Below are 27844 nucleotides of genomic sequence, written 5' to 3' on the forward strand. Positions count from 1 at the left end.
GTGACTGTTTTTAGATGACGCGGTACACATACAGTCGTGCACGTGCGCGTGTGCGCGCGGCGGATAAGAGAGGTGAAGCGTCGCAGGAGGTGTGAGGCTCACCATGCCAGGCTGCCCGCCGCTGTGCGTCTGCGCCTCAGACCCGGCGAACCTCCGCCTCTCGTGGTCCTGCTGCTCCCAGGCTGCCAGCCGCCGCTGTGTGCCTGCGCCTCGGCCTCAGACCCGGCTAACCCCCGCCTCTCATGGTTCTTCTCCCGGTCTCAGTCAGCGGACCATGCGGCTCTTCACCGTCTCTACTCTGCTCCTGTTTTTCTCCAGCTCAGGTATGGACACACCGCGTCTCTGTCTCAACACTTGCACGGGATTAAACGCGACTTTTCAGGCACACTTTTTGACACAAAAACTCCCAAACCCGTCTATTATTATTATTATTATTATTATTATTATTATTATTATTATTATTATTATTATTATTATTATTGGAGAAGGAGCGCGCGCAGCTTGGAGAGGTCCGCGCTGATCCGACGTTGTCTTCTCTTTAAAGTTGAGCATTTTTCAGATTTTTATCATTTTATGGGCTATTCTACGTCTTTATGATGAGGGAAAACCTTGAATAGATATAAAAGTATCGGTTGCCACACATTCACCATTGACACCAATGAGAGATTGTAGTCTCAAGCTCGCTGTGGCATCTGGGACGATCCAGGTGAAGTTTAATGTAACTGCAGACCAACGATGTAGAAAGCAGTCTGACTGCACTTTAAACAGTGAAATGTCTCCCTGAATGTCACCTCTTCTTCTCCTGTAAATGTTCCGCAGTAATCAGAGAAACGATGGATTTAGAAATTGATGGATTTAGTCTCGGCCAGTGCTGCTGATGTTAAAATAACTCCATTTACAACTAAAAGCGGTGGAGTAAAAATTCGAATATTTCATTCTGGAATGTGTTGGAGTGGACGTATAAAGTAAGATGGTAAATATTTTTAGTGGAATGCAACTAAGTACATTTAGGCCCACATGAGTACAGTTCCGAGGTGCTTATTCTTTAACTTCCACTTCTAAGTCGATGCTGGGTCCTAAGTTCAGCATGTGCTCCGTACCTGTGAAGATCTCACTCTTTAGAGCGTATTGTACACCTTTGTATACTGCCTACCTGTGGTGTCATTACAAGCAAGGCAGCATTAGAGAGCTCCTAGTGGCTTCTAATGACAGCATGGGGCTGCTGCTCAGAGCTCCATGAAGCTCCAGTGCGAGCCATATGTTTGCCAGTGTCGGGCTACCTACCTGCTCTGCTGTTTTACCTAACCTGATGTATAGATTTATGTGTAGGGGGTCTGAGTCAGAAAATGACTTCATCGCTGTTTTGGCTAACAGATGTCCCAGTTTCTGCCTGTTTATACAAAACCAATTGTTTCTGATGAACTTCTTATGCCATTTTACCTTTTTTTTGCCACCTTCCTCTCTGCCCAACACTTTATTTTTTTACGCAGTACTGTCAGATTTTCTTCCAGACTGTGGAACCATTGGTCAACATGTCTGTATGTTAGACAGTGAACATTGTGGAAGGCCTTGTATCTTTGTAGTCTTATGTTTTACCCTGTGTGTTTTTTTTGTTGTTGTTGTTTTTTAATTGTGATATGGATCCCCCTGGGTCTGAAATAAAGTTTATATATCTATAAAGCAGATCTATACATTGGGTGTATATCCTTGCCGGTTAAATGGGTTAGTGTGCATTGGAAGGCATAGTTTTACTGACGATGACCAAAGGTAAAATATGAAGTTTGATCATTTTGTGCATAAATTCACATCCTATTGTCCTTCTCAATGCCAGCAGCATGTTTAAATCTGCAACTACATTATACAGCAATCGTTGTCACTTCTGATGTATGAGCCTTGATATGGGCGTCGAAGTCCCTCTTATTAAAGCTGGACTATTATCAGATATGAAATATGTGAAAGCTGCTTGGACCTGGTCCTTAATAGGAACACAAATGATGACTGCTGTATACAGTATACTGTGCATGCTGTAATTTAGCAATAACAATGGGTTTAACTGGGCGGTCAGTGTATTGGGTCTTAAGGGAATTCCTATTGGTACATGGAAAACTGTTTACTATTCAGAATAAATGAGTGTTTTGAAGGACACTGAATGAAGTGAGTTCACTCTAAATAAAATCAAATATCAACCATCAGAGCGAGACGTGCTGAAATGTTGCAACAATATGCTGCTAAAATAAATGTAGCGCCAGCAACTCAAATGCAGCTAAATAATTGAGCATGTCTGTCACATCAATTTGAGATGGTCGGAGTGCAAGAAACCCAAAGTCAGAATATTCCCCAAACTGGAAGTGAACTTCACTTAGAGATGAAACTCAATGATTCTTTATTCATGATACAAGAGGAAATAAATGGAGTGTGTAAAGGAAAAAAACAAGCAATGTGATGGTGGAGGCCATATAACCTGCCCAAAGAGATATCATTAAAAGAGTAATATTTAATTGATAAGTTACATCAGGGCCCCCTAAACCAGTAGCTCTGAAACCTTTAGATTAGATCTTCTTTTTCAGTTTCTTTCCCTTCTGTGCTTTTAAGATAATTTTTGGGCTTTTTCTGCCTTTATTTTGACAGGACAGCTAGGTGAGAAAGGGGAGGGAGAGAGAAGACATGCAGGAAATTGTCACAGGTTGGATTTGAACCCTGGACCTCTGTATCAAGGAATAAACCTCTAAGTATATGTGCGCCTGCTCTACACACTGAGCCAACCTGGCCACAGTTGTATTAGACTTTTTACAAATTTTGAATCAAAAGGTTGGATTATATGTTGATCACTGACTTCAATTTCCTGTTGCTAATACAGTAAAGCTTTTACTTCGGAAAGTCTGTCACTTTACTACTGTACATTCTATAAAGTATAGATGACTCATTCACTTTTTACATAGTTTGTTGCCGAAAATGCAAACATTTGACCCTCAAGCCAAGAATATAGGGTGGTTTACAGTAAAGTAAAAGGAAACTGAATTACAAAAAGCAATGGATTTCACATTGTCTAATGTATGCAGGTAGAACTGAACCATGAAAAGCAATGCCGTTTTTGTAATGTCATCAACGGTTAGTATTTAGAAAGTTGTGCTATGATTGACTATCTGTTCCTCTTGGGGGGGGAGACGTGCTAGTGTTTCGACCAGATGATTTGATTTTGAGTCAGGTTTGTCGTGTTTTGATAGAGTTAGTCTATGAAGAGAACAGGGTTTTTTTTGCATTTTGAAATGTAGAGTTGGTATTTCATGAACAAAATGTGGTTTTGAGCAGAAAATGCACAATTAGGCTAGTTGTGTGAGGTAGGTGGGTTGCTGTGTTAAGAGTTTTAAAAAAGTATCCTAAGTATAGGTAAACGCTCGTTAGCAATTGAAAAAAAACCTGTAAGAAACGCTGCCCTAAACTGACACAAATTAGACCACGGGCCCCCACCATTTCATAAGATTTCATCCCAGGGTCCCCCATCTGAAAGGATGTTTGCTTTTAGATGTTTAATTCCAGAAGGGGGATGAAACCCATGACCAAAATAGACATACATTCTGTCATTTTGTTACTTATGGATGAAATTTTAGTGACTAAATAATTCCCCTTTTTGCTGTGGACCCTCTGGAACTCCCTCAAGAACCCCTAGGGCCACTTTGGGAACTACTGGATAAGTTGACTGTGTGTGTGTGTGCGTGTGTGTGTGTGTGTGTGTGTGTGTGTGTGTGTGTGTGTGTGTGTGTGTGTGTGTGTGGGTGTGTGTGTGTGTGTGTGTGTGTGTGTGTGTGTGTGTGTGTGTGTGTGTGTGTGTGTGTGTGTGTGTGTGTGTGTGTGTGTGGCGCGTGTGTGTGTGTGTGTGTGTGTTGCAGGGCTGGCTCTGCAGATCCAGTGCTACCAGTGTGAGGAGATGACACACGACTGCTCCACGCCAGAGTTCATCGTTAACTGCACGGTGAACGTGCAGGACATGTGCCAGAAGGAGGTTCTGGTCAAGGATGATGGTAAGCCACGTCTCTTGTTCCAAGCTTGTTTCCTCCTCTCTGCTGTCATAAATGTGTTTCCATCTCTGCTGATTTTTTTCCCGTCCGTATATCTCAGAGCAGAACAGACTCCAGTAGAATCCGGATGGATTGGCCTCAATCCAAGAAAAGCAGATTCGATTTGGGTGGTGATATGGATCTGGGATTTCAACCTTGAATCAAGGAACTCGATTCATAATGTGAAGAGTAGTGTTGGTTTATTTTTTGGCATTAATTAACATACCTTAAAAGTGAAGCGATAGGACTGATGTGTGTGTGTGTGTGTGTGTGTGTGTGTGTGTGTGTATGTAGCTATTGAGTGTTGCTCTCTCTGGTTGTTCCTGAGCAGGATTAGTTTGTCTGTTGTGCAGCCACAGCCTCTGGGGTGCACTGCGCTTTTTTTAACATTTTATTTAAGATTCTTTTTTTGGGCCTTTCATTTTTGACAGGACAGCTAGGTGAGAAAGGGGAGAGAGAGGGGGGGGGAAGACATGCAGGAAATCGTCACAGGTCGGACTGGAACCCTAGACCTCTGCGTCGAGGAATAAACCCTCTCAGTACATGTGCGCCTGCTCTACCACTGATCCAACCCGGCCACGGATGCACTGTGCTTTGTAGAGCTCAGAAAAAGTATATTTATTCTGAATCGATGGAAATTAGGGCTGCAACTAGCAATTATTTTCATATTCAATGAAACTGTCGGTCATTTTCTTGATGATTGGATTAGTTGTTTGGTCTATAAAATGTCAGAAAATGGTGAAAAATGTGGATCAGTGTTTCCCAAAGCCGTCGTTTTCTGAAATGTCCTCTTTTAAGTCCGCACTCCATGTCTCCAGCCTAACTATCAATGTTTCTTTAGAGCCACGTGCAAGCCAGTTATGCAGTATATTGATGAAATCAATCCCCTCTCATTGCAATTGTTTGTCATAATTTCTTTTTAGGACGAGAGTGAAGGAATCCCGACTGATTGCTTTTGCATAGAAGAAATTAAGTTCCTCACTTGGAGATATTTAAAAATGTCAGACTTTAGAGAGATTAAAATATTCACATTTAAGAAGCTGGAATTGTTTAAATTCTTTTCATGACAACTTATCGATTAATCGATTGTTCTTTGCAGCTCTTATGGAAATATTGTCATGTTTCTCAAAAAAAGGATGTTTTGGAAGGAAACTCTTTGTATTCCCGGCGTGTTTGAAGTATCCCTTCAACACAAAGCCAGCACAAGGAAGGAAAGCTTTAGGAAGCCAGGCTCTCTGCTGAGAGCAGAAATCAAACTGATCTCAGGTCAGCGGGAACAGGCCCTTCAGCGCTCTATAAGTATCATTATAGGATGAAAGGGTTAGCTGCAGGTCAGTATTTGAAATACAAGTCATGGATGCAAACTATTCCATTTCCATCTGAGGAGAAAATCTATCAGCTCATGCTGTGCATGCGGTGGCAGCTGCTGTATGTCCTTGTCCCTGTGTGTGTTCAGGCCTTTCCAGAAACCTCAAATCCTGCTAATCTTATAGTAGAGTCCAGCTTTAAAAGCATTATGCAGATATATGGGCATCAGTGTATATGTCGGCCAATAAGCAACTAAAGAAATTGCAATACAGTAATGTCCAAAATGGGTTTGATGTAATTTAGAAACAGTGTCACCTCTATATATGGGCACCCATATATAGTGAATTCTGTGATTTAAGTAACTGTACACTTATGTTGTGTTCACACAGACCACGTAATTCGTTTTGCGTCGTGTTACTCGCGCAAGTTTGATCGCTCGAGTTAAAATATTTAAACTCACGCGGATTCGAGAACGGCGCGAATTGTGCGCCTTCGCATCTTGCCATTCGCATTGTTTATTTCGTCCAACGCAAATTCACGTCTATTCCCGTCTTTGCATTGACTTTGCATGTCATCAGCAGCAGCAGATAGCTGTTTTCAGAAGAAAAAAACACTTTCTCATGCTGTCTGTCTGAATATATTTAAACAGACGATATGAGAAAGTGTTTTTTGAACATCAAAGCATGTCAACATGTTCTAGTAGAAACACAAAATGCAAGTATGAACCTGAAAATTAGCGTAATATGGGACCTTTAAAAGTCATAAATATGGATATCGGTATTGGCCTAAAAAATCAGCTCGATGGTGTTTTAAGCCTTCCAGGCAGCTAACCCTTACCTTAACCCTAAACATAATCATTGCCATGCTGCCTGGTTGGGGGCTTAAAACACCAAACACTCAAAAGTCCAGTATCAGTCAATACAGTCTAAACAATACGGAAAGACAAGCGCAACCCACTGATCAGATAGTAGAATACTTCCATCTATTAGCTTTGGCTTGTTCGTCAGTGTCTTCTACCTTTATTAGCAAAGGACAATGTTAAACATGTGAAGCTATGAACATCTATCCAGTCTAGCTGTGGGAAGTTAATTATATCCCCTCAGTTCTGCAGCAGTCTTTTACATTCATTCACTCACAGTGAAAAATAGTTTGTTTTGTGCACATTAGTTAACTTACTCAGTAAAGACAAATAACCTCTGTGCAAGCAGGTTGGAATATATTTCCAAAACCAGGTCCTAGATCTACATCATTTTCACACCCAGCGAAAACTGGGGGTCATTTTCCCTTCTCTGTCCACAGGTGCTGATGAGCAAAAGCAATAAGCTCCTGTCTTTGGATAATGTGGTTCCCAATCCAAAGGGCAGGCACACTGCATTATAGAGTCGACAGTTCTTTAAAAGGAAAATTTCTGCATGAATGCTCTTGTTCGTCCCTGCCTTTATCTCCCAGTGTTATCATTATTGCAACTCTGTATGAAGAGGAGGGCTTAGAAATACAACTGAACACACCTTAACGCTATTTGAAATGCAATAGATACATTCACAATTGCACTGCCACCTCTGTGCAATGTGCTTAAGTATAAGAATATAAATCAGTGAGGCTGTTTGAGTCTTCCTAAGGGTACTTGCCCTGTGATTGGGCTATTTTCTGTCAAAGATTAGACTGCCTGTATCTGGAAGGCATTATACAAACCAACTGCCCTTACAACCGAGCTCTCCAGCTGAGAAAGAGGCCGGCTGGCAGAACTTCAAGGTGAAAATCCTCTGTCAATCCACCATGAAGAGAGAGACGCACAAACAACCTGCAATCAGATGATGGCTATTTTTCAGCTGGACAGCATGAGACAAGCATGGCTTCCTATCCCATCTTCTGATACTATCATCACCATTCCCCACTGATTACTATCTTGAGAAATGATAAAAAAGGGTGCTTTTACCTTGCTTAGGACTATTCCTCTCACTGTCTTTAAAGGACAGATGATTGCCACGCGCCAGCAGGCCACCTTTCATTTAAATGCCCTTTTTTAAAGGGGGAGTAAGATGTACTGTGATGAGGGATATAAAATTGGCCACCCTTTTTTTTCTCAGAGGCACTTTGGTGACTAAATTTATGTCATAACACACACAAACACAAAAAATCATGGGATTAGAGTTAGAATTGATCAATTATTTGTGCCACAAAGTTACTATATTTTAAAGTTGCACTAATCAATATTTCAATGTCAACAATAGATCAAATGACAGTGTGTAATGTAAAAAGGGTCACTTGTTTTGACGAGCCCACAGATAATTATTACCCCCATAACAGTGTGGTTCCAGCACCACAGAGAGTTTGAACATATTTCACTCCAAAATTCACTTTTTCAGCTTTAAGCTCTCCTCAACCTCATTTCCAGCCTCAGCAGGCAGCTGTTTTTAGGGGAAAAAGCTATAATAAACCCACTATACACTACCTGCTCAGCACCAAACAGCAGACAGACAAAGTTACCGACTAGCTGGGAACCAGATGAATCAGCGAGCTTATGTTTTATTTGTTCTGGTACAGTACACCTGGTCCCTCCCCTTTTCAGACAAGTTTCCAGGCAACCAGGCCCTGGCCAGGCCAATCACAACAGTTTATTTAATATGGGGCGGGTTTCAAACAATGATAATTTGCAATGCCTTTGTGCTTTATGCAAAATACTTGATGATGTCATTTTTGGCGAGCATAAACCTAGCTTGGTAAAGAGAAGCGCAGATGAGGCATTTTCGAAAACAACCAAGATGGCTGCAGCTGATGTGGAACTTTCTGTTGAAGTACTATTTTCAAATTTGAATGGCGAAAACGGCAACGGATGCAGGCACACTGCATTATAGAGTCGACAGTTCTTTAAAAGGAACCCCCCCATGGTTTGTCTTCTCAGTGAAAATGTACACAGGGCAGGGCAAATAAGCGTAATGATTCCCAGCGGATTGCTCTGAAAGTCAAACAATAGTGGTTGATGTGTCAGAGCAGCATGGTGATGAAAGATGATCAATGGCATCTAATTATATAGGGTTTTGTTATGAAGTCTTCTCTTAAGGTAGTTAACTACAGAAAGTGAAGTGATTTCACCACCTGGAACTTCTGCATCTCATCTCTAAATAGGTTGTTGGGGCATCTGGGCTGTTTGAGGGCACTGGTTCAATGTCTGAAATCAAGAAGGAAAACCAAATCGTTCGATGGCTTTCATGAGAATATCAAGTATTTAGATGATCAGGACGTCTAAGATGAAGTCAGGAGGGGCGTTCCAGCCTTCCTACAGTGAGAGGTGATGAGGTTTCGTAATGAAAATCATGTGATTCTGGAAATCCAGCTGGGTTGGCGTCGTCAAGTGTGCTCATAGCCTCAGGCGGCATGAGACAGTATCACTCCTCAGATGCACAGTGACAAGACCGGTTTCCGATGATCAAATAGCAACCGGCGACTTTGTCCCAGCTAGTGTCACACTGCTCTTCATGTTAAACAGCCGAAGAAACAACTGAGTAGCAAGCAGGATGGAGACGAGCGGCGACTGCACTTGTCTCCTCCTGATTTCATGCCTTATCTAAATTAGCTTTTGCAATTTGCAAAACTTAATTTATTTTATCGGGAAAAAAGGAAATGAAAATGTAGTTAGTCACAGTAGTTTACATTCATTTGGTTAAATAGAGGGACTGGGCATGGCTGCGGACGTTTGTCTGATTGTGTGATTTGGAGGGCTGTAAAAATGTAAACGAGTGTTTCTGGAGTGTTTGCTATGTATGCTCACGGTTTTTTCAAACATCATAGGTTTCTTTACTAAAGTGTGCGATTACTTCAGAGCTGAAACGCTTTCCTTCATGAACGTCTTGTGAAAGTTTTTTTAGTCTGTTGCACCCGAAACCACACTCAGCAGTGACGTCACAGTATCCTCACCATCACATCATAGCAGTGACGTCAGGACTTCGACCACTTGTGGTCAGACAAAGTTTAATGACAGCCTTTCTAGCCATGCTAGCGGCATTGTTCTAGAGATGGCAATGTCTGCAGGTCTGTTGGTCTGTCGGTCCACCACTTTGGTCCAGACCAACTATTTCGTGAGCTTAGAATTATAAGGTTCTATCTCCACTTTTGGTTGAAATTGATTTTTTGACATAATCTGATCCATTAGGTGTTTATTAATGCCTGTGTGGTGTTATTTTTGTAAAACAAATATTTTGTTAGTTAGTTATTAATAGTAGATTATACTACATAACAGTTTTGCCAGCTGGGATGTAAAAACTTTGATGCTCAATATCTCAGAACTACCCTAAACGGAGATAGAACCTTATAATTCTAAGCTCACGATTTTAAGGCATTGGCATGAAATGTATGATTGTTGTTGGATGTTGTTGTTTCGTAGAAATGTGGTACACACATTCATGTTCCCCTCAGGATGAATTTTAATGACTTTTGTGATCCCTTAAATTTTCCTCTAGGGTCATCATCAGGCCAATATTTTATATGTTCAGTACTTTGGTTCATGACCAACTACCAATAAAACTAATGACACTCCCATCAGCCTCAGCTGTGGCCTACTTTTAGTGCTAATTATTTTATGTTAGCATGCTAACACGCTACACTAAAATGGTGAAAATGGTAAACATTATACCTGCTAAACATCAGCATGTTAGCACTGTCATTGTGATCATGTAAGTACGCTGATGTTAGCATCTAGCTCAAAGCACAGTGTAGTATAAGCACCCAGTGGAGTTAGTCAGACACGTCTTGAATAAAGGTTACCTTGCACGGCAGCTGGATTCTCGCAACATCATGAGATCTCGCTAAAATCGCGGGATCACAAGATCACACAAACATCCATCTGGTCAGACTTCAAGTAGTCTGGCTCACGAATGTATATTGCTGTGATAGAGTCTCTCAAGCGCCGGATGTCCCTCCACTCTCGCTATCTCGGCTATCGGGGCTTAGAGCCACCCAGGACGGTTGTGATTGGTTTAAAGCTTTAGTGCGTAACTTTTTGACATTAATGAATGTCCGTTACATTCAAGCCATTGCCAAATGAGTTGATACAAAGCTAATTAAGACTTTCAGCTCCACAAAACTCTCTCTGGATTTCTCAGTATGACTATGTTCACTCTTCTGAAGAGTCCATCATGTTTTTTTGATCCTCCGTGTCCTCCTTGGCTACTAGCAACTGCGTGTGGATGCGCCGACAGTTTTGTTGTCATTACTTAGAACAGACAGAAATTACATACAATAGCTTTAAAGAAAGAAAAGAGTGTTTAATCACCTATGCGAGGCGGAACCACCCTGGTCTATACCAATCAGTGTCCCGTGAGGAGCTACTGGCAGCTACGGCGGGGTTTAGGTATGTGTGACGACACGGAGAGGTGACTGTGAAACTGGGGTTAACTTTACAAAGAGTTTTGTCACCATTGCCCAATATCAAACTGTCTTGACAGCGCTGACCTTTGAGAGAACAAAGAGCCAGATGTATTTTAATCACGTACATGATTCAATGCCTTTTAGGTTTTCCTCTGTTTCCCCTGATTGGGTTGGTGTAACATAATTGTGCTGCAGTTTTGGCTAGAACTGCCTTGAAAAAGAGCTTTAGAGAGAGAGAGAACATCCTGGTTACATAAAGGTAATACAAGAAATTACAAGTAAAGGCATTCCCAAGTGCCTAGGACTTTTAATTCTTGATGTAAATCAGGCTTTTATCACCAAAAATACCTGATATCAATTTTATTATCCCAACTGACCATTTATCTGAATGACATCTTTATGTTGGCTCATATAACAACTGCCATCTGATTTCAAGTTTCAAGATAGTCAAGTTTGATTTAGAAGGATAATAAAGTCCACAGAGCAGACTGATAGACAGTCTAACATACTTTAGGTGATGCACCACTCCATCCAAGAAAGAGATTTTGTCTTTGAGTCAAGGGCAGCCCAGTCACTGTTTTATTTAATAGCAACATCCAAAAAAAACCTGTGTTGAAAATTGAAGTTTTCTACTGCCATTTATGGCATTAACTTATATAACTATTAGGAACCAAAAGCCTGTCTTGACACTATTCTGTGCCTTCTCTCAAAACCACAGACGTCCAACCAGTGTCAGAGATTGTTATTGTTATTTGGTTAAAATCTCATTTAGAAGAGCAATCAAAGGTTCTCCAGACTATGGGACATATTTGACTGCACCCTCTTCCCTGTGCAGCCGACCATGCTGATTCTCATTAGACTAAAGTTCTCTCAGCGCTCCAAAGTTGATAAGAGATCTCACCCTTCTCCCCATAAATTAACAGCATAACTTAGAATGAAGTGCTGAATCTTCAAAGTCCCATGCACACATTAAATGAAATCCCCCCTAAGCGCTTCAGATGTTATAAAGTGAGTGTTTTCCTGTTGTGCTGACTGAGATTCATTTTGGTGATATTATCTCAACAAATGCGGCAAGTCACAGCATTTATTGTCCATGCTCATAATTAATACATATGTAATATAATCACCATATACCAGAGGGATGTTTTTGTGTATTTGTCCTGAATTTCAGTTAGAACACTTCTCCTGGCAATGCATAATGTCAGCGTCATCAAAATCAAATATTAGACCATTAACAACATTATGAATAATTTGGATGTTTTACAGTTGGGACTAATAGATAACAGATAGTAATATACTTTGTCTCTTCAACTTTTCCATTAATAAGGATGTCAGAAAAACCAACAACCGAAATAAATATGTTGTGCTGCTGTATTGGAAGGAGCTCCGCTGGAGTTTTGCCGTAGAGTGGTTCAATAACAGGCGCTCCTTCTCACAGCTTTAGCATTGTGTTCAAAGTGCTGCACTATCTTGACACATTTATCTGCCTGGGCAGCTGCACTCCATTTGTGGATGTGCTGCAAAAAGTAATATTTCACTCTGGCGGTACATTGTTATCTGTAGTGGACACCGTTTGGAGGAGTTCTTGAGTAGAAAGTAGTCACTGAAAATTATATTGTTACATACACCTAGGGAAGCAGCCAATGATAATCAGTGTTTCCTTTAGACCGGTTACACACTGGCTGCGTGGCGTGAGCGTGGCGTTTCTGTTGCGTGTCAGCTGCATGGATTTTTCTATGTCTTTCCACACCAGAAACGTGTCTGACGCGGCGCTGCTGCTGCTAGCCTTGTCTGGACACATGGATGTTTCCCATTGATAAAATTAAATCCCATGTTAAACATAAATATATTCTGATTTGATTACAGCAAAGATAACGTCGGCAGTATTGACGGCAAAATAGACTACAGAATATTTCGTTCTGTATTGACAGGTGCAATATTAGAATTTTTTTTTTATTACATTTATATCTGCATTTATATCAAAACCTAGAGACTTTCAAACATCAACATGTCATTTATTAATATGTATTTGTGTCTAAATGACATATAAACATCTTTTCCTATCATATTTTGCCTGGAAACGCTTCCAACCTCGCTTTTGTGTAGCGTGACAAATAGGCGTCGGTTCTATTTCTAGCAGGCACGCGATTTCGGCGCGGCTCGAGCCACGCAGGCAGCGCGCAACCGGCCTGAGCATTTTTTTTAGCAGTGGGGGCAGGTCCAAACACCCCCCACCATGAAACGGAACTGACACTTCACCGCAACACAAACAAATATATTTATTCACTCTATTCACACACATAATGAGGGGAATTTTCTGTTGTGATTGAACAGTATTTTTTGAGTTACTATATAGGCCAACTTTGATCTTGACATAGAGGCTAAGCATTCTGTAGCAAATAACAATAAACCAACTGTTACTATTACATTATCTTAATGCAGTGTAACTACTTCAGCATATAAATAATGCACCCCAAATACAAACGTGAGCGAGGGCGTTTATTTGTGTTTTTTGCCCCCACGGTCAAATCAACATAGAGGAAACACTGATAATATTCAACGTTTTCCTCATGTAACGGTTTGTATGATATCTTACGAGAAGTTATGCACAATTTTTCGTGCTTTATCCTAGGAATCTCCAGCAACACGAGCGATCAGTGCCCCTGCATCAGCCCCTGGAGCACAGAACCTGTTTAGGCAACCAAACTACTAGATTTAGGAAAAGATTATGGTTTGGGTTAAAGTAGTTAAGTATTAATAGTTTTTGTTTTCGAGCTTACGTATGTGGTATTAGTTAAGTACGTTAACAAACACAGGGAAAAACATTACCAAGTTTTCTTTTACGTTTGAATTACATTTTCAATAAAAAAAAAAGAGATTTTCCTTATTCAGAGCAAAAATTATAATTTTTATTATGTATTTACAACACTATCAGTATAGGAAAGCTGTTAAAAGCACCTGCACAGCCATGGAACTCAAACACAGGCGATTCAATTGTTTCTGTGGAACTCAGGACACAGAACGGGACTGCCAACGTATTTAATCTTGGCAGAAATGGCGAAAAAACCTAACTATGGAAATGTAATTTATACATGTACACACCTTACATTTTGAAAGAAAATAAACTGTGCTCACTAATGCTGAAAATTGCAGATGCAAACACTGTAAACAGGTTAGAATGTCTTAAAATAATAATACAAATATTGTTGGTGTGTAGGGTTGGGTATCGTTTGAATTTTTACGATTTCGATGCCGAACCGGTACTTTTAAAACGATTCTGATTCCTAAAGCGATTCTTGAAAAACTGAAAAAGTGTAATCTGTTTACTAGCGATCACGTGCAGTGAACGGTTAATATGCTTTTACGTCCATTTTGGTGAGCCCAGAGGGAAAATATGGCATTTTAAAAGTAGACCACATTTACGGTAGTTAGCCAACGGTAGACTACAGAGAAAGTTCCATAGTGGAACCGGATTTTGGTACCCAACCCTATGTACCAATACTCTTCCTATTGTCTATTGTCCTCTGGTTTAGATTGGAGCACTTCAAGCAGCTCAAGTGTCAGAAACTGAAGCACTAAAAAGGGTTCAGTTAAAATCACTTCAAGTGTAATCGCTGAAGGCATTATATTTTCATGCTCCGTCTGCAGTTGAGGTGTGACTTTGTATATAAGCACCGAAAGCAGTTGAACTGTCGTTGAAAGAGATAAAAGCTGTGACAACTGTCAAAATGTCTAAGTGCCTGAGCTGTCAGTTGAAAAGCAAAAATTGTGTCAGTGGACTTGTCGAGGCTGAAAGCCGTTGAAATGTCATTCGAAGTGTAAGAACTGAAAGCAGATGAAGTGTCTTTAAGTTAAAGAGCTGAAGAGAGAGTTGGTGATGTGGTTGTGATTTAACATTCTTCACAATACACAGCAATGTAAAAGTCTGAAAAAAGATGAAACTTGAAATACAATTACAAAAAAACTATGAAAAGTATAAAAAGATGACTTAATATGATCATATGGTAAGTGATTGTTTGAGGTGAGAAAAGCCATCAAATCTGTATTCTCTTTCAGTGACTTATACTACTTATACGGCACCTCATTTTCCACTGACTGCCCGTGTTACCGGCTCTCGCAGTTTTCCAATTACTGCTTGAGATAAAAACCAACAGATTATACAGACATTTGTCATGCCCACAGGGTTGTCTTACTTTGTACCACAGGTTTCTTTTTGAGTCGTCTTCATAATATCAACGGACATTTGAAGGTTTGAGCCGGAAACGACAGAGATTCTCGGACGTGTGATCCTTTAAGAGCTAGCGCCACCGCTAAAATTAGAGATATAAAGTTAGTAAGTAGGTTTATTTATATAGCACCTATCACCGACAGTCACAAAGTGCTTCCTAGGCAAAATAAATACAAATCAATAATCATTAAAAGCACAATAAATCTTAGTAAAACACAAAAGCATAAATACAAAGTAATACAGTCAATGTGGCTAAATGAACGCCCGACTGAAAAGATGCATCTTTAGCTGCTTTTTAAAGATGTCAACAGATGCAGCCACTCTTAAAACATGTGGTAAAGCGTTTCACAGTCTAGGAGCGATGGTTTTAAAAGCTCTGTCACTTTTGGTTTTCAGCTTAGAATGAGGAACAGCCAGTAAGCCCTGATCTGAGGACCTCAAAGATCTGCTGACAACATAAGGGTGCAGCCATTGACTGTTAATATGAATGGACAGAGCATGTGTGACGTCACCCGTTGGTTTGTGGAGATCTGTTATGAGTCGTCGAGTTTGCCGTTAGGGGTGCAGCCATCCTGGTTGCGGATGTGACGATTTTAGACGAGAGGGAGGAGAGAGGGAGGAGAGAGGGAGGAGAGAGGGAGGAGCCACAGACTGTTGGGTGCTATCTGACTGTGACGTTAGCTGAGAGTTGGCAACGCTGCTTACACTCTACGTTACGTTACGCTACACCCTTTCACCGGCAATCTGGATGCAACTGCTGCTGAAAGCTAGCTTACATAATTTGAGGTAAGATTTAGCTTCGCTAGGTTTTAAATATATCTTTGTCCCATAGTTATATTACATATAAGACAGGACTGTCAATCACATCATAGCCATGCCCCAAAATACTCCCTGCTTTATTGTCGATTTTAAAATCAACGAGACCATAAATCAAAAAAATTAACATCATTCTGTGTTGCAGAAGACTTCAAACTAGCGATTGAGACCATAAACTCATTATGAAAATGTTTACTGAGGTAATAAATCAAGTGAGAAGTGGGTCACTTTCTCATAGACTTCTACAGAAACAGACCTCTTTTTGCAACCGCACGAGTCTCCCCCTGCTGGAATTCAGATAGAATGCAGCTTTAAGGAGTCTCCCCCTACTACAACTCGCGCGACTTGTAGTTCCAATGAGACAACCTGTAGGGCTAAAAGTTACATAGTGTTGCTTTAATATTAACAGTCTATGGGTGCAGCACATCACTAATGATAAAGCCGGTGCCTGACCATTTATGGCTCTGTATGGGATCACAAGAATCTTGAACTGGATCCTGAATTTAACCAGTAGGCGGTGAAAAAAGAGGCCAGGATAGGAGAAATATGAACATGACCTCCCATTCTGGAGCAATTGTAAACGATCTACAGATGATTTACTGAGGCAAGTAAAAAGTGAAATTACAGTAAGAAACAAAGGCATGTATAATTATTTCTAACTCACACACTGGATACAACACGCCTGAGTTTAGTTATGTTTCAATGTTAAACACAGTGTGAGTCAGGTGTTATTCTCCAGGCTTTGTGAGAAGAAGGGCCATTTCCTTCCAGAGCTCTGCAACATTTTACACCGTTTCCATTGGATTACTCAACACCTTCTGGGACCTCCACTGATATTTGCAGTATGTAAGACATGGGAAGATGCACAATTTAAATGAGCATGCAGTACTTCTGGTGTTACCATGCCTGTTATTTGTTGCACTCGGGTGGAGAAAGGAGGGATGCATTACAAGCGTTATTGGAAGTTCATGTGAATTTCTTTGAAATAAAATGTCAGCCAAATGTTACCGTCTCCCTCCACTAATCAACATCTTGTTCCAACAAGCTTTTCAAGTAAATCAATGCTTTATAGTGCAGAATAAATTATATATATATTATATTCTGCCAACTGGAATGGTCACAGCTGAGGGTCTCTTTAATTCCCTAACTAAAGCTCATTGTGATGGGGATTATTGCTGGTGGAGATAAGTCAACTTTTCTGAGAGGGATGCTTTTCAAAGGAGCTTTAAAAATTGAATCCGGTCACTGGAAATGACTCGAAATAGACTTATTTTTTTGCACAGATTTCCTGTAAATAGGATAGAGATAGAGAGATATCAAAATAACTCAGAAAAGGTTTTGGATGTCTTTGTGGGCACGGATGGGTGCACAATAGATGATTATACTTAAGGTCCACAATTGAACGTGTAGGTATCAAATTAGAAACTAACCGATCATTAATGAATAGGGAGTTGCTGAATAACTCTAAATGAAGAATAATATATAAAATAAGTTACTTGAAAACAAACTGCGAATGCAAATGACTCTAGCCAGCAGTAACTACGGGGAGCCATTCTCAGTCCAGATAATGAACACCTGAGGCCACACTTTTCTATTTTCAGACATAAAAGCTAATTACTAAAAACTGCACAACGTTAGGAATGAGCATTGCTGTGGGATAAACCGGATGTTGTGGTGTAGCTCCCACTGTTCAGGCCAAGAAGTCTGCTTCTGTGTGCAACAAACTTTTAGATTAGTATCAAAGTTTAGGATATCTCATGTTGCATGTTGTCATCTGGTATTAAAATGGCCTGCCCTCTGTGGCTGTGTTTAGGCAAATATATATATATATATATATATATATATATATATATATATATATATATATATATCTGTCATGTGCTTACACAGTATGTGCATTGTAGTTCAGTTGCATGCAGATGATAAATTATTCCAGCCTGACCACTTCTGTACCTGCTTTTGAAGGTCTGAAGTCATTGTGGAAAAAACTTGACATTCTATAATTCAAAGCCTTAATTCCAACTTTACACATTTGGTTCTGGCTGATTAGATCTCTGCTGTGAGGTGGAGCACTGCTGGGAATTACATGTGACATGTGTTTTCGACATAATATAATTTGACTTTTTTCGACACACTATTCTATGACTTTGTAATGGTTTTTTATAGACATTTAATGCTATTACAGTTTTCGACTTGAAATCTTCTGTCGCACACTGGCTCAGTGGTTCACACTGCTGCAAATAGGCAACCAGCTAGTAGTCACTGCAGACTTGGACACAGGTCCAATACCCACTCCAAGCTGGCCCTTTTCATGACGTTTTTTTACGACATACTATACTATGAATTTTGAATCACTTTTTTCGACAAACAATACTATGACTTTGATCGACATACTATACTATGACTTTTTAATGTCTTATTTTGACATTCTACACTATGACTTTATCACTTTTTTCCACATACTATACTTTGACTTTTTACGACATACCATATTATGACTTTTAAAAAAGGCTTTTTTCAACATACTATGCTATTACCGTTTTCAATGGGAATTCTTTTGTGTCACACTGGCTCAGTGGTTCACTCTGCTGCAAAGAGGCAACCAGCTAGTGGTCACTGCAGACTTGGACACAGGTTTGATGCCCACTCCTAGCTGGTCTCTTCATGATGTTTTTTCGACATACTACACTTTGACTTTTTATCTCTTTTTTCGACATGTTATACTATGACCTTTTTAATCACTTTTTTTAACATACTATACTATGACTTTGTTCGACATACTACACTTTGACTTTTTAATGGCTTTCTTCGACATACTATAGTATGACTTTGTTATCTCTTTTTCTGACATGCTATACTATAGCTTTTTTTTGACATACTATAGCATGACTTTATCACTTTTGTTGACATACCATACTATGACTTTTTAATGGCTTTTTTTCGACATACTATGCTATGTCTTTTATCATTTCTTCGACATACTACAACATTTAAATGACTTTTTTTGACATGTTTTAATATGGCTTTTATCACTTTTCTGACATACTATACTATGACTTTTTGGCATGCTATACTATGATTTTTCTTCTCTTTCTTTTTAAAACTAAAATATTCCACTTCTGTTTAATACATTATTGGTATTATTCAACATTTCAATGAAATTCATACTAATTAAAACCATTCCCACTTTTCCAACTATTCTCAATACTTCACCTTCTTCTTACACAATTATGCCAGCAATCCAGTTTAGCTTTAGCAATTTAGCTTTTCAACATTCACAAGCATTTTCTGCAGGAAAAGCCATTTTTATTTATTTTTTTATTTGTATTTTATTAGTGTTCAGAATCTCACGTACACATATTCCAATTTTTCAGATTCTGTGACAAACCATATACTTATTCTTTTGCTTACTCAAGTATAGAGGTTAATAGATGAGATAAACAAACAGATTACCAACAAATGAATCAGCAAAAATAACACCATAATAACAAAAATATAAATAAAACAGGGAGACATCACTTTCAATATAATGAAGAAATACATTCAGGCCATTCATCTGAGACATAGTCGTACCACTTCTGCCAGTGTTCAAGAAATGTTTCTATTTTTTGGTTAACATGAGCTGTAATCCACTCCATTCTGTAGATTTCTGTTACAATATCTCTCCATGAAGTGATTGTTGGACACTCTGGTAGTAGCCATTTTCTGGTAATAGCCTTTTTACTGGCCACCAGCATTGCATTTATCAAGTGTTTGTTCCCTTTCAGCCAACTTTGAGGTATATTTCCAAGATATAGAGTCTTAAAGTCCAAAGAAATGTCCTCACGGAATATGACCTGTAAAGCATTGTGTCATACCTGTCAAGTATCCCGTTTTGGCCGGGAAAGTCCCGTATTTTACCCTTCTTTCCCGCCGTCCTCCCGTATTAGTATTTTCCCGTAAATCTCCCGTATTTTAACCTGCGTTATTAAAAAATAATACCCCGGGTCCGAGCGGAGTAAAATAAAAAAAAACATTCCCAATCTGAGCTCTGTCACTAGCCTCGCGATAACTGCCACCTGCAGTAGCCTACTACAGGTACTGTAGATGGCAGTTGTTGCGAGGTTAGTGTGTGAGGTCAGATGATGAGTGACAACGCAGGAAAAAAAAAAAAAAAACAGAGACGGATGATGGACGCTTCGACAGAGACGGTGCGCTGCCAAAACTTATGAAGGCTTTACTCTGCATTCCCCATAGCAATGCAAGTTGAGAAAGGGTGTTTAGCATGGTAAGAAAGATTGTTCCAGAGAATAGGAGGACGTTAGACAACAGAACTGTTTGCGCTCTACTCTTGTGTAAACCACTCTGTAAACCACTCTGGCCCAGCCCACAAATACACTCCTTCCAAAACAATCTTAAAGAATGCAAAGTCTGCAACAAATTTATACAATAACTCACTAAAAGAGTAAAGAAAGGTTATGTGAAATGAAAAGAAAAACTGTAAAAGAAAAGCAATATGAAATGAAAAGAATGTGTGGAATGAAAATAAAATGTAAAGACAAGCAATGTTATAAATTGTAAATGTTTTCAGCATTCTGCATCAAGTGGTGATTTTAGCTTTCTTGTACACCTGTCTTAAAATGTAAGGGATACTGGAGCTTGGTTGGGGTGGTGGGACTGCTTGCGGTGGGCGCCGGAAAATTTCCCTTATTTTCAAATCCAAAACTTGACAGGTATGCATTGTGTATCACCTTCCAAAAGTTGTTAATGTCGGGACAGTCCCAGAAGATATGGTAGTGATTTGCGCTTTGATATCCACACTTTCTCCAGCAAACAGGAAGTTATTGCTATGATGAGATGATTGAGATGGTGTAATAAAAGATCTTATACTATTTTTCCAGTTAAACTCTTGCCAGCTCATTGAGCTGGTACATTTCCATTGGTTCTTCCATATTAACGTCCATTCTTCCTCAGAAATATCTATCCCGGATTCCTTTTCCTCTGTTACATTTTTAACCTTTTTTTCAACATAATGCCATAACTGTAAATATCTAAAGAAATCCTCTTTCTCCAATAGATATTTTTCTTGAATCCTTTCAAAACTAAACAATATGTTTCCATTCATAATATTGCATAGAGCGGTTACCCCATTAGCTCTCCACTTTTTGAATCTGGTGTCCATTTTATTCGGTGTGAAGTCTGATTCATATCCACGCCATTTAAGAGACAGTAGATCTCCTTCTAATTTATATTCTGTAATGATATTTTTCCACACCTTAAGAGTCAATTTGACCCATGGGTTATCAGAACTGTCTATGTTTAGACCAAAGTTAGAGGAATTTATAAATTTCAATAGGGACAGTGTCTCAGATGTGACTGTGATTTGGGCATCTATCAAGGGTTTCATACGGAATAATGCTATATGGTTTGGATCTCACCTGCATAAAAGTAGATTGCAAAATATTTCCAAGTTAGAAGAGGGCATTAAGATTTTGGAAGGTGATCTGAAAAGAAAATACACCTCAACAAAAGACAACCAGCTTAAAACAAGACAGGCAGAATTGAATGACTTATTGAGACGTAGGGCGGAATATATGATCCATATAACCAAACACAAATATTATGCAGACGGCAGCAGGCCAAGTCATTTGTTGGCGCTAACCCTAAAGCAGCAGGAGGCAAGAAGAGCTATACCAGCGATTAGATGTTCTAGATGGGGTGTTGTGTCCTCAACGGAAGAAATCAATGAGACTTTTAAAGATTTCTTTAAACACCTGTATACAGGTGGCCCAACCCCTTCCGAAACAGAGTTCTCTAACTTTTTTAATGGATTGGACCTCCCTACATTGTCAGCAGAAGACACAGATGCTTTAGACTCCGCAATTACATTGGAGGAGTTACTTAAAGCAGTTAAAGCCACAAATAAAGGCAAAACGCCAGGTGTTGACGGCATACCAGTTGAGATTTACTTTGCATTCTAAGATATTCTTGGACCAATATGGCTGGATACGCTGAATTACGCAGTTGAACAGGGGGGTTTTCATAGGGATTTGAATACGGCCTTGATTACAGTTATTCCTAAACCTGGTAAGGACCCTTTAGAATGTGCCAGTCACCGCCCAATATCTTTGATAAATGCTGATCTCAAGATATTCTCCAAAGTTCTGACCAGTAGACTTGAAAAAGTTATAGGGAAAATAATTAGCCCAGACCAGACAGGTTTTATGAAGGGACGTTTGGCCTCCGATAATCTTCGCCGGCTATTACACGTATTGAGTGCATCACATAAAATCCCACCGGACTGCGGCCTATTATTCTTAGATGCCGAAAAGGCGTTTGACCGGTTAGAATGGCCATATCTTTGGAGGGTCATGAAAGAATTTAAGTTTGGAAGTAAATTTATTAACATGATTCAAACGCTGTATGCTAACCCTTCAGCCCGCATTTGTATGGGGGGTGGCATGTCAGAGCTGTTTGGAATTGGGCGGGGCACACGACAGGGGGATCCTCTGTCTCCTTTACTTTTCACGCTATCAATAGAACCGATGGTACATCTGATTAGAAATTCTCCTACAATCTCTCCAATCACAGTAGGCACAACGTCCCATTCAATATCGCTCTATGCGGATGATACATTAATTTATATGGCAAATGTCGAGCACACTCTCCCATGTGTCCTAAATGCACTAGAGTCTTTCAGATATCTCTCAGGATACAAAGTTAATCTGTCAAAATCGGCGCTTATGCTTATCAATACGGATCAAAGTAGACTAACTCTCCCGGCTCAGATTAATGTTGCAAGTGAGGTTTTATACCTGGGTATTAGGGTTAATACCTCCCCATTGTCTGTGGCTAAAATAAATTACTCCTCAATTCTTAAAAGAACTGAGGACGACATTAATAGATGGACATTTTTACAGAGTTCAGTGCCAGCCCGTATAGCAGTCCTCAAAATGAATATTCTACCTCGCATCAATTTTATAAGCTCAATGATCCCATTGGCACCTCCTGCAGGATATTGGCAAAAATTGGACACCTTATTTCGAAATTATGTATGGAATGGTAAACGTCCGCAATTAAGGTGGTCAGCCTTCCAGGTCAGTGGGAGGAACGGGGGACTGGCGTGTCCTAACTTTAAGCTTTACCACTGGGCGCTTATTTTAAAGGGTCTAAGAAACTGGACGGAAGAGGATAACATTTCTTCTTGGAAAAGTATAGAACAAGACTTAATAGCACCAATACGGCTAAAAGATTTTGCTCTGGTAGGTATATCTACCAAGAAATGTGCTTTACGTTATGGTCCGATCATGGCGTATATGATACAAATATTTAGAGCAGCAGAAACATTCATAAAATTTAAAAAGACATGGTGCAAGGCTTCCCCGTTATGGCATAATAGTCACCTTCTGTCTGGGGGAAACCGTTTGCTAACAAGCATTGGAAAGAGAAAGGAATTAATACCCTTCAGGATATTAGTGGGGAAAGCGCTATTCTTGACTTCCAGGAGCTGGTGTCTCAATATGATGTTGATAAGCACTCCCTTTTCTTTTATTTCAGAATGAGATCAGCCTGTAAAGCCTATGGGGTTCCTTGGGGGTCTAAGTTAAAGGACCATCCCATTTTGAGCTGGATACACAACTCTCCCAAGCAGATGGTGTCATACCTATATAACAAATTAAATTCCCAGAAATATATGCCCACACCAGGAATGAAAGCCTGGGATAGAGATATATCAGTAGTGGGACAGGACTTAGACTGGGAGGTTATTTGGGGTAATGTAGCTGGTGCCTCAAAAAACCCAAACCATAGATATATACATTTGAAATTCTGCCATAGGGCCTATTTAACACCGAGAATAAGACACCAAATGGGTCTGGTCTCTGATCCATATTGTTCATTCTGACCCCACGGAACCACTGGCTCCTTTATGCATGTTATGTGGGAATGCCCAGGGGTATCTGGTCTGTGGAGGGAGGTGATTGGTGTTATTGCCGATTTAACAGGTGTCCAGTTCCCAATGGATCCTGCGGTGCATCTCTTAAATGATGATTCCCGTCTTGGTCTTCCAGAGAAAACTCGTAAAGTTTGGCTAGCAGGTTTAACTGCAGCCAAGAAGATAGTAGTTCAGCGTTGGAAATCTCATGATATCTCTAGGGTTCACTGGCTCCGGTCGTTTTGGGATATTTCTTACCTAGAATTGTCGTCAGCAAGAATAAATGATGCTCAGCCGCATACAATTTTGATATGGGAGAAGTTGATATCTGATTTGAAAGATCTTTTGTTGAGATAAGAATGCTCTGTCTGTGTTTGTATTAACAACCTGCTGGAGGGTGGAGGGGAGGGGGTTTGACTTTAAAATGTGTTAGAAACTTGAGGTGTGTGTATGTACCTTCTTATAGGTTTATAAAAAATTAATAACAAAAAGAACTGTCTATGTAGTGTTGCAGTTTGGAGTGCTTGTATTGGAATGGGAAACAGGTTTTCTTCAATGTTTTTCCACTGTGCAGAATATGAAGGATTGCAGGAAAAGCCATTTTCTAGTCATATCTGTGCTGTCTGTGTGTCAGCTGTGAAAAATGCTTGTTTTCTTAAATTTCAGCAATCATTTTTAGGTGCCTTGTGGGAGCTGTAGTCCAGATCAAAAGACTGCTGAATTTCCCCCACCTTTTCCAGCTAGTGGCACACTACTCATTTAAAACAATTGTCCTTGTTAAATTGCAAACAACCTGGATATGATGCATAATGCATTTTCATTTACACCTTTGAATACATATTGTGTGCAAGACATAACATAGCAGATGGAAACACTTACATATCCAATGTTTTGATGGCTCAATGGTAAAGAAACCCTCAACCCTGCTACGTGTGCAGCTGATGCCTGGGTATTTAAGGTTAGCAGTTCTGCTGCTGGTTGATTGACTCCTGCTTCTTTCACACAGCTACCTCATGATTTCCTGCAATTCCTTAGTTTCTCTGGCTTGTATGTGTAACCATCCAATGCCAATTTCGGCTAGACTATTTAGTTCTGCTTCGGTCTGTCTTTGAAGGCAAATTCAAGTGACCTTCTCTTCACCATCCAGAAGTCTGAGGTTCACAGTCCATGCTAAAACTAATTACTGAAAATCACTGGGCTGCTAGTTAGCATTGCTGGCTCCACTGGGCTAAGAGTTATCTATAAAGTTCCTCTGGATACATATAAACACAGTGAGAAGAGAAGTCACACCCACTGAGAGGACCAGTTAAAAAGCAAGAAGGGCTGTCTTTTTCCTTATTCATGGCCTAATTATACACAACACAATTGTATAATTGTCACAGCAAATCTTGTAGAGGCACAGAGGAAAGCTAAGTGTTACCATCGCAAAAGGAGCATTAGCCCAATTATACAGAGATGTTTCCCTTTTAAGTTGGGTTCCCCTTGATGACAGAATACATTTTATTTAACCTTAATTACATGCCTCCATCTCACTGTTTCTGCCTTTGTTTCCTATCTCTCACACACACACACACACACACACACACACACACACACACACACACACACACACACACACACACACACACACACACTAATTAATCCTCTCATTACAAGCCTAATGCATCTAGTATTTCTGTCTTTATTTCAGGGATACACTACCGCAAGTCCTGCGCCTCGTCAGGAGCCTGTCTTATCGCTTCTTCTGGTTACCAGCAGTTCTGCACCGGCAAGCTCAACTCTGTTTGCATCACGTGCTGTAACACACCGCTGTGTAACGGACCGCGGCAGAAGAAACGTCCCCAACCGTCAGCCGCCATTGCCCTGACCACGTCCCAGCTCCTTGTGTTTTCGCTCTACGTCCTCGGCCTACTGTCCTTTATCCTGTGCTGACACGCTGAGTAAAGATGTGTATTGAGAGTGGAGACAACACAAACTGGAACTGTATTACCTGAGACGGAGAAGAAAACATACTGTGAAATGTATGCTCTTTGAGGCCTGTGGTACAGTATTTGTTCTCTTTTTGTTGCAGCTTGCCTCCAAAGGTCAAACTGGGACATTTTATCATCACGTGCCACAAATATGATCATGGTGCAGCTGCAAGGGCAGCTGGGTAATGTGAGGTGGAGGACAGTGCCGTGGATGGAACAGCTTCTGGCTGTTTTGTTGGGCAGCAGGTGGCTCATTCGCATCTGTCTTTGTTTACTTACACTGCAAGGTTAAAAATGACATATGGCAAGAAAGATAGTAAGTTCAGATTCATCATTCATTTTCTGAGCCTTAGGAAAAGCTCTCACGGATATATATCTGATTTATGATGATGATGTATTCTAAATCAATACGTTCCCTGGAACAATCGCCAATTTCGCTGTATTGACGAACTGGAAAAAGACAATGCATGATATGTATGACAACGATACTGTTGTTTGATTCTGGAAAGAAAAATGCAGTTAGGGAAAAAAAGGTATTGGATGAAGAAAAACATATGCTAGTGATTATTTTAAAGCCCCATACAGCCCTTAAGCCCCACACAGATACATCTTATCAGTGGAGGCCATAAAAAGTTCTGTTTTTATCCTGAAACTTTCCTCCACTGTAACAACCATTGCAGTCTGCACACACATAATGTACATAAAGCTAGCATGTTGAAATACACAAACCTTTTTTTCAAACTACTTACCACGTACGCACTGCATCTCTAACGGTTGAAATTAGAGCAGTTTGCATTGTTGTGGAGCAGCACTAGTGCAGTGGTACGATGATAGGCATCTAGACATCTACCCTAACTCCTTATGGACTCAGCCAACTTTTTAGAAAGAGCTCTGAAGTAATCCTTGATAGATATGCTAGTTCCTTTCGATTGGGGAATATGTCGTGTGGTAAGGCATCCGTTTGCATACCTTAAAGCTACATTGGGTAAGAATTTTTCCCATCTAGCGGTGAAATTGTATATGACAACCAACTGAATATTACTTTCTAGCCCTTCCCATTCCGAGCGCATTTCAACTCCTAAGGTGGCCGAACCCCAAATTAGCTCTTAGTATCTCCATTGTTTACACGCAGCTGTTCTAGCCACTCCAATATTAACTTTGGTCTTGATCCTTTGCCTGTCGCGTTGTCGTTTTAATTCTCTTTTTCGCTTGCTTGGGGAGTAATCTCCCCCTGGCATTCGTCACGGTGCCACTGAGTTTAAAAGGGCGAAAAAGTCCCTCTATGTCCCTCTTTGGCTAATGTATTTTAAAGATGGAGGCGCTACATGGCGGCCGTCATTCAAGCGAGTCGCTCGTATGTATTCTGAATGATTCTGAATGGCAGATTCTACGCTTATGAGAATACTTTGATTAGTTGGTGGAAGTAATTACACATGAATGAGCACATATTTGTGAAAGAACAAAGGGGTTTTTGCTAAGAATCAACTCAAGAAATTACACAATGTAGGTTTAACAGAGAGTATTTTAAAGCCAAATATATTATAACAAGACGTCATGTGATGTGCTATTTAAGAAGTTGGTAATGCCAATCAAAATGTAATATTCAGTTGCTTTGCAGTGGTTGGTTTGGAGGTGCCCTGAACATTTAAGGTGCCCTGTGGAGTTTTGTGTGTGTATCCTCGAGGTCTAACAAACATTTGGAGATTTTTGAGACCTACATTGCTAACATCTATATCTATACCAGCTAACTGTCCTCTTCTGCCCCATCTTTGCTAATGCAATGCTAAGTTTCTGGCTTTAGTGCCACCAGCTGGCAGTGGGTGGAACAGCATGAAGCCGCAGGACATCACATACAGTAGCTTGCATGTCATGGATGTACGGTATTAAGAGAACTGAAAACCAAATTATTCTAAGATGGCCCCCAGGTTCATATTACAGTATGTTTATCTTATTACACGCCTTGTTGAATACCTAATTCGGATTTGTCAATGCCGGCATTTTACGGTGTGCTATTTCTGTATAACAGACCGTTGCTAAGTATATCAGACCGATGCCACGGACGGAGTTCTGTTCATAGACTCTAGCGGACCATTTTTAAATGAATAAAATCGTTTTTAAATCAATATTTGTGCTCATGCCGCTGAACAGCGGATCACAAAGGGAGAGAGAGGGTGGAGGAAATGGGGATCGC

General features: G+C 40.1%; 1 protein-coding gene across 1 annotated transcript; it reads left to right on the plus strand.

Moving 5' to 3' along the window:
• On the plus strand, nucleotides 1-26800 carry LOC120569284 (ly6/PLAUR domain-containing protein 1-like). Its single transcript, XM_039817104.1, has 3 exons — nucleotides 1-323; nucleotides 3888-4019; nucleotides 25374-26800. The coding sequence occupies exons 1-3, from the start codon at nucleotides 104-106 to the stop codon at nucleotides 25613-25615; spliced, it is 594 nt and encodes a 197-aa protein (XP_039673038.1). The 5' UTR covers nucleotides 1-103; the 3' UTR covers nucleotides 25616-26800.
• Nucleotides 26801-27844: the final 1044 nt, after the last annotated feature.

The sequence above is a fragment of the Perca fluviatilis genome, chromosome 12 (genome assembly GCF_010015445.1).
Source record: "Perca fluviatilis chromosome 12, GENO_Pfluv_1.0, whole genome shotgun sequence".
Lineage (NCBI taxonomy): Eukaryota > Metazoa > Chordata > Actinopteri > Perciformes > Percidae > Perca > Perca fluviatilis.

What these genes read in the sequence shown, in the direction of transcription:
- LOC120569284 (XM_039817104.1), top strand. Translation starts at nt 104, where the DNA reads ATGCCAGGCTGCCCGCCGCTGTGCGTCTGCGCCTCAGACCCGGCGAAC. An exon ending in CCTGTTTTTCTCCAGCTCAG is followed by an intron (nt 324 to 3,887) that starts GTATGGACACAC and finishes TGTGTGTTGCAG; the next exon opens with GGCTGGCTCTGCAGATCCAG. An exon ending in GGTTCTGGTCAAGGATGATG is followed by an intron (nt 4,020 to 25,373) that starts GTAAGCCACGTC and finishes TCTTTATTTCAG; the next exon opens with GGATACACTACCGCAAGTCC.